The following is a 17,823-nucleotide window of genomic DNA, read 5'->3' on the forward strand; positions in this document are numbered from 1 at the left end:
CTGTTTCTGGCAGCAGCCTCCCAAATTTGCCATACCCCTGGCTGGCCTGAGAGAGGGGCTGGCCTGGCTGCCGTGGCACGGGGCGGTCGGTGGGAATTTGCTGGGATTTGCAGCAGTGGTGGGGGTCCAGGACTCCTCTCTCCGCGGGGATGGTGGCACATCTCCCTGCCGCTGCTGGCTTCAGCACAAGGCGAGCAAATGTATCTTCTTAATTCGTCAAGGTTGCCAGGACCGTAAACGTCAAAACCGAGCAGAAATACTTGGCACGTAAACCGTCTCCGCTCTTCCCCTCCGTGCCGAGCGCGTGGGTGGCTTTGGTTCCTCCTCCCCTTGGCGGGACGGGAGCTGCGGGGTGGCCGCTCCAGCCTCCGCTCTTCTCTTCCCTTTCAGGATCTAGCGCCCAGGAGGGAGGGACGCCGAGGGGTTTGGCCATGGCCCCAAGGAAGAGGAGCAGTCGGGGGATCTCCTTCATCTTCTGCTGCTTTCGCAGCAGCGACCACCCCGAGATCACATACCGGCTGCGCAATGACAGCAGCTTCGCCCTGCAGACCATGGAGCCCGCGCTGCCCATGCCGCCGGTGGAGGAGCTGGACGTCATGTTCACCGAGCTGGTGGTGAGTAGGATGTTTTTTTATTTCTATTTATTTTTTCTCCCTGTTCTTTTTTCCCATATTTATAATCTCCCCAGGCTTAGTTTGAGTTTCCAGGCAAGCTTTGGTGTGAAGGAAGCATCAGGGGCTGCTGTTGGGAGCAGTTCTGCGCTGAACCTTGAGCTCTGCTCATCCCTAATGTTCTCCCAGTCTGGGGTGGTTTCTCTTTCTCGTTAGAAAGCCTTGATTTCTTAGAGCAGGGCTTTGGGGCTGGTCTGGCTTCGTGCACCTCCAGGGTGATGCGGGGGCGTCTGAGCCGGTAAAGCAGGTTGTCTCCATAGGTGCAAAGTGACTGTACCTGCTGGGCACTCTGCGTTGTAGAAATTCTTGGGTGTGGGCTAAATTATGATTTGGAGAGTCAGGATATTTTTTCTCTGTCCCTCAGTATGAAATCTCTGAAAAATATGAATAAAATTAAAAAAAAAAAAAAAGTCAGCCAAAAAAAAGCCTAATTTCTTCCAAGCAGAAATGTTTTGGAGTGGCTTGTTGGATGGACCCAGAGTGCTCCACTCTCAATTGATTCACCAGTGAAGGGGGTTTTCTCTGTGGTGTTTAGATGTGTAGAGGGAGCTGGGAGTTGTGATGCTGGTCAGTCACACTTCATAGTATAGCATGTCCTGTTAGGTGCCAGGCAGCATGGTTTTGGTCAGCCAGAACCCTTGGTAGAGGAGACCTCCAGGTTGTATTATGAGAGACGGTTTTGCCAAGATGTCCTTCTCCATGGGTGGGATGCGATGGCAGACTGGGACACCTGACACAGCATGGTGGGGATGAGACCTCCTTGCAGCAGAACCTCTTCTTGCAAAGAAACAAAACACTGCCAGTCAGATTTGGTTTGTTCAGGTGGAGCATGTGCTCTCTGCTCCACCTTTTTCTCCACCGATAACTTGGCCAAATCAGATTTTCCTGGGGAAATTCCTTCCCATGGAAAACTTTCTCCATGCCCCAGCCGAAGGCAGTGTAAGGGCTTGTGCTGTGGCTCGACATCGCGCATGCCCATATGGCCGTGGTGTTTTCCTTAGCCCGTGATTTTCAAAGCATCTCCCCCAAATTTGTGCAGAGGCCGTGCCGCAGGGGACTGCTCTGTGTGCAGTGGGGCAGGAGCCCAGCCGGGGCCAGGGCATGCCCTGCTGTGGCCCTTCTGCTCTCCATTCCTTGCTCCATGCTGCCAAGATTTTGGGATTTTTCCCCCAGCCAAGGGTGAGAATAAGGCTCGGAGGCAGCTGCTGCTCCAGGGAACGCCGGCAGCAGGAGCCGTGCAGGCTCCTGAGGGCTGAAGTCATTTGTCGAGGGGGACAGTGAGTTCCCACCACGCTCCCGTGCAAGCAGCTGCAACCCCCTGGCTCCCCAAAAAAACATCAGACAGATCTCAACCCAAGCCAGCACTTGGAGGGGGAGGGAAACTGAGCTCTGCCCTGTGGGTGCAAGAGGGCAGATTCCCATTGAGGGGGAGTGAAATTGCACATCCACCCTCCCTCTCCACTACAACAGCTCCTTCTTGCTCTCAGTAACCTGTTGGTGTCGGGTATTAAATTTCAGCATTAGTTAAATGGTTTGGAAAGTGTCCCACTGTTTCTGTATAAACCCACTGTGTAACATTTGGAAGAGAAACAGAGAAAGCACTCAGAGGCGCTGGGCTGATTTTTACGCCTGCGGGAGCCCAATGCCACCCGGCCCGTCACGCTCGACCTTCCAAGGTGGGATGGCTTGTGCCCGCTCTGTGGGACCAAGCTCCCTCCAAAGTCCTCGATTGTCTCGGTCAGTTGAGCTGAGGGAAGTCAAAGGGGTTGGAGGGGACCTGGAGGCTTTGCCAGCCCGGGTTGGTCCTTGGCCAACTCTTCTCTTGCAGCTTAATAGTGACTTTTCTGCCCTTTTTGTTTCCATTAGGGACTTAAAGTAGCAGGGGTGGAAGATTTCAGGCCTGAAATGGGCTGTATCTTTGGGGATGTTGCAACGGTGGGTTTGGTCACTAGGATGGACAATCCTCTCACAGAGCCCAACAATCCCACAGGGTCCCTGCTCTAGAGATCCCAGCCTGCTGAGCACATCAAAGGGCAAAACCTCTTTCTTTATGAAGCCATCCCACAAAATATTCTCTGGGCTTCGGGTGTTTTTAAGCGTGCCTGTTCGTCTGAGTTGGGAAATATCTCTAGAGTGAGAAATCAGTGATTGTCCCATGCCAGCAGCAGAGGACCAGGGCCAGAGCTGCAGAGGGATGTGGAGGAGCTGACTCCAAGGTCAGCTAAAGGCTCAATCTGCCCTCCCAGTATGTGTTCCATGACCTACTCTGTGTTACATGAACACTTTGGATTTTAACTAGAATAGTTAAATAGAATAAATAGTTGGGCTTTTATTCTATGGCTGTGCAAGTGTTTCTCAGGAGGAACATCAGGGAAAAAGGGGGTGTTTTATTTTTGTCTGGGTGCAAACGGGAGCAATCAGCCTGTAAGAAATGCCCCATGTCCATCCCAGCTGCAGGGACGATGTGCCCTGTCCCAGCCAGCGGTACACAGCAGGCAGGGGCTTTTCCCTGGCTCAGTCCAGATGCAGATGTTGTTGCTGTTGTCAATGACTGATCACTGCTTCCTCCCAGAGGGACCTTTTCCCTTTCCCTTCCTTTCCCCCGGACTGGACTGAATAGGTTTTCGTCAGGGTATTGTTGGGATGTCGCTCAAGCAGGCACCGGCCCCGTCTGAAAGGCTTTTCTTTGTCCGCTGTCCTGCCGGGGCTGTGGCTCAGCCACCCAGGGAGGAGCAGGTGCTGGCAGGGAGTTGCAGACAAAAGTGGGGTTTTTCAGGAAGATTTACTAGTTTGCAGGTCCCTTGGCTGGGACAAGGCTTTTCAAATTCGTGCAGCTCTCCTTGCATCGATATTGATGCGTCCTACTGGCTTGGGTCGACAGTGTTTGCCTCCATCATGCAGTGATGTGGTACCTGCCAGGCAACATCCATCGGATTTAGGGGATTTCAGGAGCCATCGGTCCTCCCATAGGACACATCAGGAGGATCGCTGTGCCATGGGGCTGCTCAGCCCCGGCGAGGGGGAATATCTGGGGCTGCACAAGCTGCCTGCAAACCAAGAGAACAAAGCTGAGCCATCTGCCACGGCTTCTTTCAAGAGGCTCCTGCATATCCAGGCTAACAATACAGCATTTCTTCAAAGGCTGAAATCTTACTTGCACGCTCAGAGAAAGCACTTGCAAAGCTCAGCATAATGGTGCCATATGGTAGATCTTGCTGTAACAATCCTCTCTATTTTCTGCCAGCAACAAGACTTTCCACCAGATGGGTAAAAGACTGATGTCCTTTATATCTGCTAAACACTCCTTGTCACTCCAAGGTTTGTAATGAAACGCTCCGTGTGTGGTGGTGTGCATCGGCCCCGCAGGATGCGCACCGGGCAAGGGGATGAAGGCACAGGGGGATTGAAAGTTTGCATTTGAGGAGTTGCAGCAGCGTCTCCATCCTAGCAGTGTGAGAGTGATGCTCCAGCAGCTCCTCTGACCACCTGGGTGCTGGGAGGCGCTGCTGGGGCCGGGGTGGCTTTGCACAGCCCTGGAGCACAAGGTGCTGCCTCTCCCTGGTCCCACATAATTCTCCCAGTCTGTTTCCCTGCCAGCGGAGGGATGGGCTTGGAGGAGATGCTGCCCCAGGTGCCCCTCAAGACATGTCTTCCCAAATACCTGGGCTTTGAGGAAATTCCAGTTACTGCTCCCAATAGGGCTTCTCAGACTTTTCACCTCTGACATGTCATTCGTGATGCAGAAGAAATTAGAGCAACCTCCATCTAGCCCTGCATCCTGCCTGTGATGTGCAGCAGCCCATGTTTAGCCTATGAAACCAGAGCCTCCTGTCAGGCTAAACATGAGGAAGAAATTTTTTCCACTGAGGGTGGTGAGAGCCTGGCCCAGGTTGGCCAGAGAGGTGGTGGATGAACCATCCCTGGAGACATCCCAGGCCAGGCTGGACGGGGCTCTGAGCAACCTGAGCTGGTGCAGATGTCCCTGCTCATGGCAGGGGGGACACTGGATGAGCTTGGAAGGTCCCTTCAACCCAAAGTGTTCTATGATTCTATGGCCTTCCCCAGGTCCCTCTGCCTGGACTCTAGCAGCCAAAAAGTTTTTGGAGACCTCAGGAGGTGATGCTGGGAGGGGATGTTGGGAGACAGATGGCTGTGCAGTGTCCCCAGCCCCTCAGGCTCAGGATGGGTGCAGACCCTTCCCGGCTGATATTGCTGGTGTCACTGGCTGCTTTCACCAGAATCTGCTGGAGAGAGATATTCACACAGAGTCTCCAAAGTGCTGGGCTTTTTGCCTTCCTCTCACGCGACGTGGAAGGCTGCTCCATTCCTCCCTGCTGCTTTATGAAGTAGTGGAAACTCAGGAGCCTGGGGAACAAAAAATAAAAGGTCTCTGGCAGCTTGAAAGATTTATCACAGCATTTTTTTTTGCTGTACTTGGGGCAACTAATGCATTTCTTCAGAGCTGCTCTTTGGATGCTATCTGTTAGGAGACAGCATCACCCATCACAGAGATTAATTCTGTGTCGCCTTTGAAATGCTTCATGGTGGGTGATCGTTCTGTGGCTCATGACGTGGGGTGCTTGGGTAAGATGTTCCAAGCATAACGGCGTTGGAGAGCTGTGCCTTCCCGTCCTCTGGGCATGCCGGGATCATTGCTATTATATGCTGGTTGAACAGGGAGTGGAGGACAACCCCAACGCAAGGAGGAGGCGGTGGTGTGAGCACCGTGTGAGCACTGTGACATGTTGATAGCAATGCCGGATTGGGAACTCATTGCTGGTGATAACCAGTTTTACTTAGGAGCTTAAGTAATGCGCTTTTCCCTCAGTTTCTAAACCAATAAGGAGAAAGTGTGAGGTTTTGGGCCTTGCAAAACAACACGGCTTTTAAGGTAACAGCTGAGGGATCAGCTGCAAAACCCAGCTTTGCATTTCATGCTTGCAGGTCAGCTGTCGTTTTGTGCTGCCTGGTCTTTCCAGCATTAAGGACTTCAGGATTTTGAGAATCACTGAACGGTGGCCAAAGCCCTTTTCCCCTATATCCGCAAAGAAAAGCGTACGGTTTATACCCAGAAAAAAATACAATTGTAGTAGCCCTTGTGTTCTGGGCAAAAACACCCCTTTTTACAGAGTTTATCCAGGGCCAGATACTCAGCATGGGGCTCTTGACCCCATCCCATAGCTCCCAAGAGCTCCCTCAGCTTATGAATTGCTTTTAAGGAGAAAAACCAAATTATTCAGTAATATCTGCTTTTAAATTCAGTCTGCAGGGAACCTTGTGCTGTACAAAGCACACTTTTACTGGGCTGCCCAGGTTCTGCTCATTAGATGAGAACAGCCTGGACCTGCCGTGCTCCTGTCCCAGCCCACCGCTCACAGCGCTTGTTTTCATCATCTCGCGGCGTTACACCCTCACAGATAATCTCTTAAACATATGTTTTGATAGGTAAGCATCTGATAAAGAAGTCGCACACCTACTCGGTGCGAAAATAAGGATTTTCTGCCTACCCGCGTTTCACGGACCTGAATGAAGTAATCCACCGAGAAATGCTACGTTTCAACTGAAGCATTTGTGTAATTGCAACATCTGTTACAGCTGCAAACCAGAGTGGAGGCTTGCCCAAAAACCATGCTGTTCCCGACCCGTAATTTTACGAAGGAGCTGTGTTACAGCACAATGTGAACCCCAGCTGAAGTTAGAGAGCACATAAGAAACCCCTTTGTTTCCAGGAGAAGTAGAGCTGAAGTGGAAAAATTACATGGTCTACCTGCTAAATGCTTTCCACTTTGCACTTCGTAAAAGAGGAGGCCTCATCCCTGGGAGATGCCTGGGCAGCTCATTTGGTGACCTTAATTGGGACATTCAGGCTTTTTGGCTTGCGCTGGCTCCACGTGTTTGTGGCACAGGTAACCACAGAGGGTACTGGCCTCTCTGGATGGGGCAGTGGTCTTCTCCTTCCTGATCGCTAGGTGTTTGGGTGGTGTTGGAGTTATGGGCAGGATTGAGCAGCACGTGGGTTGTGCTTCATCACCAAGCTCAGCAGGAAGCGTTCCTGCTGGGAATAGCCGTATCTGCCTCGTATCCATTTGCAGATGCCGTTTGCACCACTGTAGTATCTGTCACTGGCAGAGTCTGGGTGTTCCTCAGCGTGTGAGCATCACCAAGGTCAGGTTTTGGCAGCTGAGGCTTTCTGCAGCCCCACAGGCAAATTCCTGCCTGAGCACCCAGTGGTCCTAATTCCCGTCAGCTGTTATTTACAGGGATCAGCATCCTTCCCCAAAACCACCTGACGTCTATAAGCCCATCTGATGCCCACCTGTGCTAGGTATTTTGCTGGATGTCAAACCTTGGTCAGGAGTTGCCTCCCCATGGGGTGACTTTCTGCTTTGCACCTGCTTGAGTTGTTAAAAATGACCTTAGGACACTGGGTATGACCCAAGCTATGGTTGCGGGGAAACGAGGACCACTTGTCCCACCCAAGCCACAGGTATGTGAGGAGCCCAATTCTATCCTACGTTGCCATCAGCATCAGGCTGTAGCTGGCTCCTGCTCCTCTCAGCCACATCCTTAGGGTCCCACACACAGAGCGGTAAATCTTGGGCAGTAAATCTTTCAGGATCGAGTTGGAGTGGGGCTTTGCAGCCACTAATTCCCATCCAGCCCCTTCTCAATGCCCTTCCTAGGGTCTTAGCTGGAGAAACCCTCAAGCAGTTTAGCACCAGACCAACCATGCGGAGCTTTCCTAAGCGAGCATCTGCACTGGGCAGGGGACATCTGGAGCCTCACTCGACCCACTGGTTTGACTTCCAACTTCAGTAGCTCCCAGGAATACCAGCAGCAAAGACAGGATCTAGAAACTGTTTTAAAAGGGGAATTGTTTGGGTCCGTAAATAGGTGGGAAATCCACATCCAAAACCTTCTTATTTATTTGCCAGCTGCGCTTTATTGTGGTACAAGGTGCACCCACCAAAGGGTAGTCATGCCCAGCTGCGGTTGACTTGAATTTAATCCATTTTAGTGATCACAGTAGTAAATAATTGGCCAGTACACCTTATTTTTTTGTTTTCGGGGTTTATGTACAACTGTGTGGAAAAAGCACAGTGGTGATCCATCTGCAGGGTTTCTAGATCTGAGAGTGCTCTTTGGGTTAAAACTGCATTGATTGATAACTCAGACTGTAGAAGTACCCTGTGTTAATTAAAATGGGAGAAAGGTTTTCCGGATGATGTCAATGAAAAGGTCACAGAAGGCCAAGCTCAATAAATTAAAAAAAAAGGATATATGAGGTTATAGATAAGTATTACAACAAAAAAGATTGAGAACCCTAAGTAGATACTTCTCTTCTAAAAGACATTAGTATTGGAATATGGAGACCTTTAGAACCTTTAGCCTATTAAAATAATTAATTAGATGAAATAATATTAAAGCAGTACATGCCGTCTGCCTCAGTTAGGTGTTCGAACTGTCGGGAATGTGAACCAGCTGCAGCTAGAGTTTATTGAAGAGCTAAATCAGCTCTTGCTGGCCATAATCTTTCCTGCAGAAGAAGAAATGAATACATATTTTATTTATGTCTGTCCAATCCACTCAGGTCAATAACCGAAAGCTGCAGAGCAGGGTGGATTGGGATCTTTTCTCTTACAGTCTGGAACTAAAAATTCAGTGTGAGAAGAGGTTGACTAGGTGCGAGCACTTGGAAGTGCTTATATGTTATTCCTTGCTGCTACTCATTCCCTTGCTGTAGGCAATTTCCTTTATTCAAAAAATTCATTACATGATAAAGGCAAAATTAATAAAAATCTTCTATCTGTTATGCTTATTCATTAAGAAATATGAATAGCTGATTTTTGTTTATGTTCTGTAATTCCAGCTGCAGGGCATCTTGGGTAAATTAAAAATACACAGTGATAATATTAGCTGGGATCGGTTTGTTTGGGGGGTTGTTTTTAAGTTCTCAGGGTACTATGGCTGAAAAGGTGTGCTAGGAAGGAGGTATTTTTATTATTACTAATACTAAAAATAAAATACCTCCCTATTAAAAAAAAAACAACGAAAAAACAAAAAGCAAAACCCCAACAAAAATGAAAACTAAGATAAGTCTGCGTACATTGAGAATTGTAATCACCTAAATAAATGTTGCAAATAGAGGATCTCCTCCTGTGGTGCATGTTGCCTGTGAAGGTGGTTAGTTGTTTGCACTGTCATAGCCACTGATTAATAAGTCTGTTTCTTTAGGAAAAGAGCTTAAAAAGAAAATAATGAGCTAAATAAGGTGGGTTCTGCGACGGAGGTCTATCGCGCACGGGCGCAGATCACAGTCAGGGCTGGCAGTCACGGGCAGCGGAAGATTAGATGAGGTACAGGGGGAAAAATGCTGATTGCCATTTCCCTTGACACTGCTGCGTTCTAGGATAAATCAAATTGATGAACTTGGAGAAGAATGCCTGGAAGAGAATGAAAAAGCGATATGACCCCTGAGAAAGGAAGCTGATGCAGACTGCAACAGGCCTTTTTTATTTTTTTTTTAATTCCCATGCTGTACCGGTTAATGCCAAATGTTGCCAAAAAGTTCCCACTTGTTTCTTTGTTCCTATTTTTTCTTCTTTTTCTTTTGTGTCTGAGCAATCTTGGATCTCTTATGCTTTATTTGAGGATGCAGGAGGTCTTGCCTTTATGTGCTGTAGTCTCACAGAAGTTTCTAAATTCTGTGCTTCCATCCATCAGGAGTAAATTCACTTGCTCTTTATTAGGTTGGTCATTTATTGATCCGATGATGTATTTCTGTATGTGTTTGTATATATATACGCACACATATGTATGTATTTATAAACGCAGAACAAGACAGCTTATTTTAATTAATTTTTATTTCAATTATGGCAATGGGTGACCTCCTTATTTTCCCCCGTCTCCTCCATGTATTACGATTACACAGTTTATCAACTAGAAAGGTGCATTAGATGTCAAAGTTTTTCATCTTCTTTCCTACAACCTCTGAAGATATTTTGGGGTGCAGACCCCTGTATAGGGAATTGTCCCTTATTGAATCTCTGCTCCCCAGCTACTTCTTGCAAAATGTTTGGTGGCTGGTGGGACCTGTGGGATGTAGGGGAAGAAGCAGTGATGGTCATGCCGGGGTGCTGCAGCCATGGGTGCACCGGCTCTGAGAGCCCATCCTGGAGGTCATTTCTGAAAGTCAGGAGATTTGCAGCACCCTGCTGGCTTCCAGTTGTTGTCCCCTTTAAAGCCTGTGGTTCTCAGCCCATGGAAGATGCTCATCGAAACGTCAACCATGGCATGGGTGAAGTGGCAGGGACAGGAGCTTGCAGCAAGAACCGTGTGTGATTCTGGGGCTGGACTTCATGCACTTTCTGCTGGAACGGTCAAACATTTCTTCTAGTGGCAGTGCCTCGCTTTTCTGCTTGATCTGGCTTTGCCTTCAGGAGGTGGTTGGAAACAACGGTGGCTGCAAAACAGAGAGGTGGTGGAGTCTCCCTCTTTGGAGATACTCAAAAGCCGTAGAATCATACAATCATTTTGGTTGGAAGAGACCCTCAAGACCATCAAGTCCAACTGTTAACCCAACACTGGCACTAAACCATGCCCCTAAGAACCTTGTCTGCACATCTTTTAAACACCTCCAGGGATGGTGACTCCACCACTGCCCTGGGCAGCCTGTTCCAACGCCTGACAAACCTTTCCAGGAAGAATTTTTTCCTAATACCCAATGTAAACCTCCCCTGTCACAACTTGAGACCATTTCCTCTTGTCCTGTCACTTGTTACTTGAGAGAAGAGACCAACACCCTCCATGCTACAACCCCATTTCAGATAATTGTAGAGCGATAAGGTCTGCCCCACGACCTTATCTGGACATGCCCATCTGGACATGGTCCTGGGCATTTGCTCTAGGTAACTCTGCTTGATCAGGGAGTTGGACCAGAGGACCTCCGGTGGCCTGGGCTCCTCATGCCACCCAATTGCCAGCTTGGAGAGGTATGGACCATGGGAGCATCCTCTCTGAATACTGCTGCGTGTCCTCCAAGGGAAAGGGCCAGAGAGGTGGTGGATGCTCCATCCCTGGAGACATCCCAGGCCAGGCTGGACGGGGCTCTGAGCAACCTGAGCTGGTGCAGATGTCCCTGCTCATGGCAGGGGTGGCACTGGATGAGCTTTGAACATCCCTTCCAACCCAAACTATTCTCTGATTGTATGATTCTATAGACCACTTGATAAAAACTTGTCTGGCCCATGGGATTGTGCTCACAGCCTGAACCACATGTTTCTTAGGCAGCTTTTGGAGAACCCTGTGGGATCACCTTCGCTGGATCGCGTGCTGTGCTCAGAGAGAGGGGAGGTTTGCTTGGCTTGAGCTGAGAGCCATCAGCAAAGCAAGCCGTGCGGAAGTATTTACCTCCTAGAAACAGCAAATACATGCCGAGAATCAAAGCTCTCCTGTGAGGTTTTTTTTTAATCATATTCAGATGAAGATTTAATGTGGAAACATGTTTCCTGATCTAAAGGTGAATAGTTTAACTGTACGGGATAAATATTTAAGAGAAGCATGTCTCTTTCCAGAAAAAACACTCTGGGCAGAGACTTCCTTTTGGTAGCGAAACGAGGCTGTTATTTTACGTGCCTTTGACCTGATTCCAAAAAAATATTTAAAATAGCAAATCTGGCAGATTCTGCCGTGGATGGCATCCAGGTGGATGGGGCAGAGCTGTGAAAGGTGAGGCTGAAGCGAGGGGTGAGGGCTGTGAGCGTGATGGACACCGACCCACCCGTTATCTGCTCACTCTTCAACAGCCGCCAGCATTGTGCGCTGTAGCGGGAGTTCGTGGCTTGCAAATGGCCTATAGAATTAATTGCCAGTTAGAATCACCTAATTATCAAGCTCCTGATTATTAATTGAAGGCGCATATGGGCTTGAGGCTGTGCACAGCTTCTCTGCTGTGCTATGACTCCGCCGTGCAATTGCTAAAGGCTTTGTCAGAGCTGCGTGTGTACAGTGGTCTGTGAGCCCCTGGAAAACGGCTGATGTTCCTGTCCCCTCTTCATCTTTTGGAGTTTAAAGGGCAGTTTCTGAGCAGTCTGCTTGGGGCCAAGGAGTGCTGAGACAGCCATCAGTGAGCGTCAGCGAAGGGCCGGAGGTGGGTGCAGGAATCCCCATACATGTAAAACCAGCAAAGACCTGACTCCTCATGGTTAAGTCACTGTTCCAACTCAGAATAACAGTCATTAGTCACTGTTTGATTGTGAGAATTTTCATATTCACTGGGTGCCACATCGTATTTATTTAAACACCTCTCCCAAGCATCCTTCAATATGTCATTAGGTAGGTGTCATTGAGTGATGCAGGGCTGCAATGACTGAACATGTTAGAGCAGGGGCACAGTGAAACGTGCTGTGCAAGACTCAGAAGCATTTCTGCACCTTTTTTGGATGCGTTTGCACATTGTCATGTACCAGCACCTAATATGTTCTTCTGCTTTATCCCTTCTTGCTCCCGCTTAGGCTTCAGCTCAGTTTAGATTTTTTTTTCTTGGTTAATAAATCTTCGCATTTGCGCAAGTTGTATTTTTAGGGTATGGGTATTTTGAAAGTTTCAATAAATATTTTTCTAAGGACCTAAGTACAGATGTGCATGGCTGGTGCTTTCATGCCTGAATCACAGATTCACGTGGCAGGGAAGCAGCGTCACAGCGGCAGCGCTTACCTGCGCTCACTCAAACCCTCACTGCAGAGGTAAATAATTATCAGGAAACCCTCGTCCTCTCCCAAACTCCCAGATGGACTTTTCCAACAAGCTGAATTTCAGCCAAGTCTCTGTGTCAGGTGTCATCCTGTTGGCCACCTTTACATCTGCAGAACTGGGGTTGAGACAGAGCTTGGGTATCTGACAGGCTCAACACCTGAGGAGAGGCAAGGGGAGAAGGACATGGAGTGCAGTTTCTGTTCTTCACATGCACAAGACATGGAAGGCTGACAAGACTTGCCCAAGGCTGGGAAGGAGATCGGTTGCTGGATATGAATCCTTGACCTCCCAAATTGTAAGGACATGAGGGTTTGAAAGTGGCGCTTGTTGGAGGAGTCCCTCAGTCAGGTTCTCCTCCTTGGGTGCAGGGGGAAGCGTCTGAGATTTGGCTCAGGCTTTCTCAGCCCTCACTTTTTTCCAAGCCTGTGTTGTGGCAGCACATTTATTTCTGTTGTAAGGGTGTCTTGCAAGTCTGCTTCCAGAGCTCCACCACCATCAGCTCTGTGCAGCACGGTGGCTTGAAGAGTCAGTCGATATGGGGGGAAAAAGTCAAGGAAGAGGCAAATCTCCTCCATGCACACGTAACGGAAAAAGCTCCATGACACCTTTCCTTTCGAGGAGTAATTTCATCAGGAAGTGAAACGAATACCTGAAGTGGATGTATAAGCCTCTCTGAGATGTTCAGGACTGCCAGCAGCCCTCCGTTGCAGCATGTTGTACTGGAGAACCCTTGGGTTTGGGTTACAAGATAGCGGAAGGCTCCTTTCCTTGCCTACTGGGTACAATATGAGTTTTAATTAGTTCAGCTGAATTTCTTCATGGTTTGTGGGCTTGCTGATGCAGGGACCTGTCTTTCCCCATAGGCATCTTGCTCAGTCTTCACTAAATGGGGCTGTTACCTCTGACTGGTGTACCAGGGGCTACCAGCTTTAGTTGATAAGTGTTATTATTCAGGCAGGGAAACTTTAATGAGTCTCCATGTGGTTTCCTTTTTTAGCTACTTTAATTGTGTAATTTTTAATGGGGATCCTCTTGATTAAATCCCCTGTTGGAGTGGGATGTGTTGTCTGGAGGCCACGGCTGGGCTCTCTTGTGACCTTCTACAGCATCTCCAGCTCTCCCACCACTGTGCCAGCATCCCTCCAGCATGCAGGATGTCACCAGCAGTGGTGATTTTAAGAGACATCCATGGTTGTAAGATCAATATTGGCTTTAGCAATGAGCCTCCCAGCCCTGCCTGAATGTTTTATTTAGTTAGTTCTCTGATAAAAGCTTTGACCTACATCTAGCACCAGGAAGCGATGAGGCTTTGATAATACTCAGGCATCCCGGTGGAAAGCATGCTGCTAACTGAGCCTCCAAGTTGAAAATGGATGTGTCCTTTAAAATAAAATCAGATAAACCAATAAAGGTCTTAGTCAGTAAACAGCTTTATCTCTGCCAGACAATACATGGTCCAGTTTTGATGGAGAGGATGTGCCTCTTTATGAACTGTAGATATTAGGAAAAACTCTTTCTATTTTTAGTTATAGGAAAACAAACCCAAAGGCAAAAAAAATCCAAGCCCAGTTTTCTATGATACGAGGTTGTCAGCGATGGAAATGTGCTGAACTACTTGAGGTGCTCAGTGAAGCAGTTATATGTGATGCTAAAAAAGAAAGCTCCTATTTGAATTGTTCTTCTCTGTACGTGTCTTAGATATGGTCTATCATCTGGAGCTCTCAATCCTCTGTGCCAGGCTGTCTTGCAGGCAGCTGTAACGGCTTCATGGATGTCCTTTCTAAAACACTTGCTGCCTTTAAAAACAAAGAAGGCGATGTCTGGGAGGAACAAGGCAGGAAGGTTTGCAGCCCCATCCTCCCAGCAGCCAGCTGTAGCCCAGGAGTCAGGGGGAGGTCAGCAACAGCAGGATGAGAATCAGCATCATTGCCCTGACAAATCGATAGTCACGGGGCAATGCTGCGGGACTGCTGCTGTGCTGTGGTCTGGCCCCGCATCGATTTACGCTGCTTTTCTGGGGGGTAGTGCTGTGCTATCACCTGTTTTTGTACTCAAGTTGTATGTTTTGTGGGTTTTTGTCCCCTTTCCAGGATGAACTTGACCTCACGGACAAGCACAGAGAGGCCATGTTTGCACTCCCAGCAGAGAAGAAGTGGCAGATCTACTGCAGCAAGAAGAAGGTAAGAGACTCATCCATGCTGTGGTCAGGGGCTGATCCCCTTCCCTCCCACGCAGGGTGGAGAGGAGACACAGGGTGGACACAGCTCTCTCTTGAGATGCCAAGTGTTTTTTGGGATGTTGCAGAAATGCGTCTGTTCCTCAGGACGGCCCTGGTGAAGCAAGGGCAACCAACGAGGTCTTCAGTCTCCAAAATGCATAGCTCTTCATCCTGAGCCCTTTCGTGTGGAGGAGGTGTCTCCACACCCCACGTGGATGTCCTCCATCCCATGTGGGTCCCTGCCTGTGCGAGTGGATCCATGTGGAGCTCCGTGGCCACTGAGGCTGGCATTGCAGTGGTGGGGGCCAGCACTGGTCACCATCTCTCGTGGCTCCGCTTTTCTCTGCTGATGTCTGGGGGCCCAATTACAGCCACCCCAAAAGCCTCCCCTGGGTTTCCAGTTTGCTGCCATGAAACAGGTTTGGGGTTCATTTTCGTCCTCCCACCAGTTCTTCCCGGAGGACAACACAAATGGAAAGCACTGTGGGGAAGCCGTGTCCCCTCAGCACAGCCTGTGAGAGCTTTAGCCTGGTGGCGCAGAGGTTGCTTTTAGGGTGAAGCTGTGTCACCCCTGGGGCAATGAAGGGCTGTAGGTTCATGGGTGGAACCAAGATACCGCTGATAAGAGACAAGTGTTGATGCTATTCCACTGATCTGTCTGCTGAGCTGCTGGCGTGACATGTCTGCTCTGCAAGACTGCCCTCGCAGATGGCTTTCTCAAGCTGAAAACATGCACAGACATCTTCCCAGTGCTGAGATATGCTGATATCTGAGCTCAGTTGCATCACCCTTGAGGTAGTGGTCAAAAATTGAGGTTCATCTGCGGGCAAATCAAAGCCCAGGTGACCGATATATCAAAGCCCGTGGCGCCTGTGGCAGGTCCATGGTTGCAGTGTGCGGCGATGCTGGTGCCACTTCTCATTGTCCCTCCGAGATGGAGGAGATGGCCTCACCACCTTCCTCCTTTGGTTTGTTTGCCTTTACTCCTGGGGGTGTGCAGCCCAAGCAGGGTAGGGTACTGTGAGCTGGCTGCCTGCAAGGTGGCCAAAATCACTCTTTTTTTCACCAGTAAACTGAAGATTTTTGCCCGTGTATTCTGGCACAAGAATTACCCCCAGCTGTCTGTGCTGGAACTCATTTTCCTTCCCAGCCTTGGCCAAAGCAGAGATCCTGCAGGATGTACCACTGTGGGAGGAAATGGGGCAAAAATCCTCAGTCTCGCAAGTAGATGGAAGGACGCCGAGGCCTGTGAGGGAAATGCCTCCAGCCGGGGACATGGACCCGTTGGAAAAGGTCCAGAGAAGGCCACAAAAATGATCCGAGGCTGGAACAGCTCTGCTGTGAGGACAGGCTGAGAGAGTTGGGGTGTTCAGCTGGAGAAGAGAAGCTCCGGGGAGACCTTATTGCGGCCTTTCCATATTTGAAAGGGGCCCATAAGAAAGATGGGGACAGACTTTTAGCAGGGCCTGTTGCGATAGGACAAGGGATGATGGTTTTAAACTAAAGGAGGGGAGATTCAGGCTGGACATGAGGAAGAAATTTTTTACAATGAGGGTGGTGAAACCCTGGCCCAGGTTGGCCAGAGAGGTGGTGGATGAACCATCCCTGGAGACATCCCAGGCCAGGCTGGACGGGGCTCTGAGCAACCTGAGCTGGTGCAGATGTCCCTGCTCATGGCAGGGGTTGGGCTGGATCCTCTTGAAAGGTCACTTCCAACCCAAGCTGTTCTGTGATTCGGTTCCCAAATTCACCGCTATCTCCCCTAACTGGCAGCAGCTGGCTCAGCAGCACTGGTGGTCACCTGGCCCTGCTTGAAGGACGATTGCTGCCATTAATGCCTCTTTTCTCCTGCTGCAGCGATGGCACCAGATTTTCCAGCTGTGTTTTAGGCCAAGAGCAGGCTTACCTTGCTCATGTAGGATTAAGTTTTAAGCCTCTCATAAATACCCCTGAAATCTCTGTATTATTGTTAGACAGAGGCCTGCCATGCTCGAGGTTTAAATCGGAAGGGAGAAGAGATATTAACAAATTACAGGCACTGGTCTGAATCAAGAAAATGGCCAGGGGATGATCGCTCGTCACTGCCTGTCGGATAAGCAAAGCCGTGCTCTGATGTGTCTGGATAACAGGAGACAACGGAGACTTAAATCAAGCAAAGCCATGTAATTATTATTGCGAATGGAGATTACATGTTATCTAATCTCCCGGGGCAGGGTTTAGATGGAGCTGATGGTTCCTCTTTCTTGTTCCAGCACCTCCTTGCACTTACGGTTTTTTAGAAACTGTGCTGAGAAACTCTCTGCTCCCAGGGGGTATTGAAGGATGGAGCCACAGAAGGGGTCAGAGGTCCTTGGGGCAGGTCCATCGAGGCTGGATCCTGGCTGCTGTTCTGCTCTGGTCCTCACTCCTCTGGCTGTTCTCAGCTGCTCCTTCCCTACTTGTGATGCCATCTCGGTGAGCTGCAAAATATCTTGTGCCATGGCCATAGCCCACACAGCCGGGGCACTCCCTTGCCTCCATCAACAGCAAAGGTGTGTGCAGCACAGAAAACATCTGAATATCTGTCCTTTCAGCACGTTCCCTGCTGCCATGCACCATCTCTGGCTCTTCTGCTTTGCCGTTGGTGTCATCCACCATACCCAGCTCTCCAGAGTGCATCCCACTTGTTACATATTCCTGTGATGGGCAAGATTTGGTGAAAGGTGACGAAAATGAATCATTTTGTTGTGATGGGTTGTCCTGGAAAGGAACCTGGCAGCACCTGGCCTTGGCAGTGCTTGTCGAGAGGAAATAAGGGAAAAGCAGCTATTCCCCAGGCACATTTCCTTCCCTGGAACATTTTCCCCTGGCTTGCAGCCTCGTATCCTAGTTTCTCTGCCCTGCAAGCAGCTGCTTTTATCCCAGCCCACAGTACCAGCTGGACAGGGCAGAGGTTTTGTCCCTCCCTGATTCTCCATCCACGGAGAAGCTGGGTCTGATCCCAACCCTGACCCTGCTTGGAGCAGGGCGTTCCTCTAGATGAACTGCTCATGGTCCCATCCTACCTGCATCACCCTGCGATGCTCCTGGGGATGGGGAGGAGTGGGGGCAGAGAGATAAAAAGCATCTTGTGATTGGGGCTGGTGAGTCTGTCAGCAGCAACCCGAGCAGGAACTGAAGTCTGCATTAAATCCAGCAGCC

At 49.4% G+C, this 17,823-nt stretch overlaps 1 protein-coding gene across 1 annotated transcript in view; it reads left to right on the forward strand.

The window, feature by feature from the left end:
• The window catches only part of DAAM1 (dishevelled associated activator of morphogenesis 1), a 95,009-nt gene that overhangs the window by 37,388 nt on the left and 39,798 nt on the right, over positions 1-17,823 (forward strand). Inside the window, exons 3-4 of the mRNA XM_065635196.1 lie at positions 391-614; positions 14,516-14,605. Of these exons, the coding sequence (XP_065491268.1) occupies positions 432-614; positions 14,516-14,605 (273 nt within the window). The 5' untranslated portion in view covers positions 391-431. The remainder of the gene's footprint in view (positions 1-390; positions 615-14,515; positions 14,606-17,823) is intronic.

Source organism: Caloenas nicobarica, chromosome 5 (genome assembly GCF_036013445.1).
Source record: "Caloenas nicobarica isolate bCalNic1 chromosome 5, bCalNic1.hap1, whole genome shotgun sequence".
Classification (NCBI taxonomy): domain Eukaryota; kingdom Metazoa; phylum Chordata; class Aves; order Columbiformes; family Columbidae; genus Caloenas; species Caloenas nicobarica.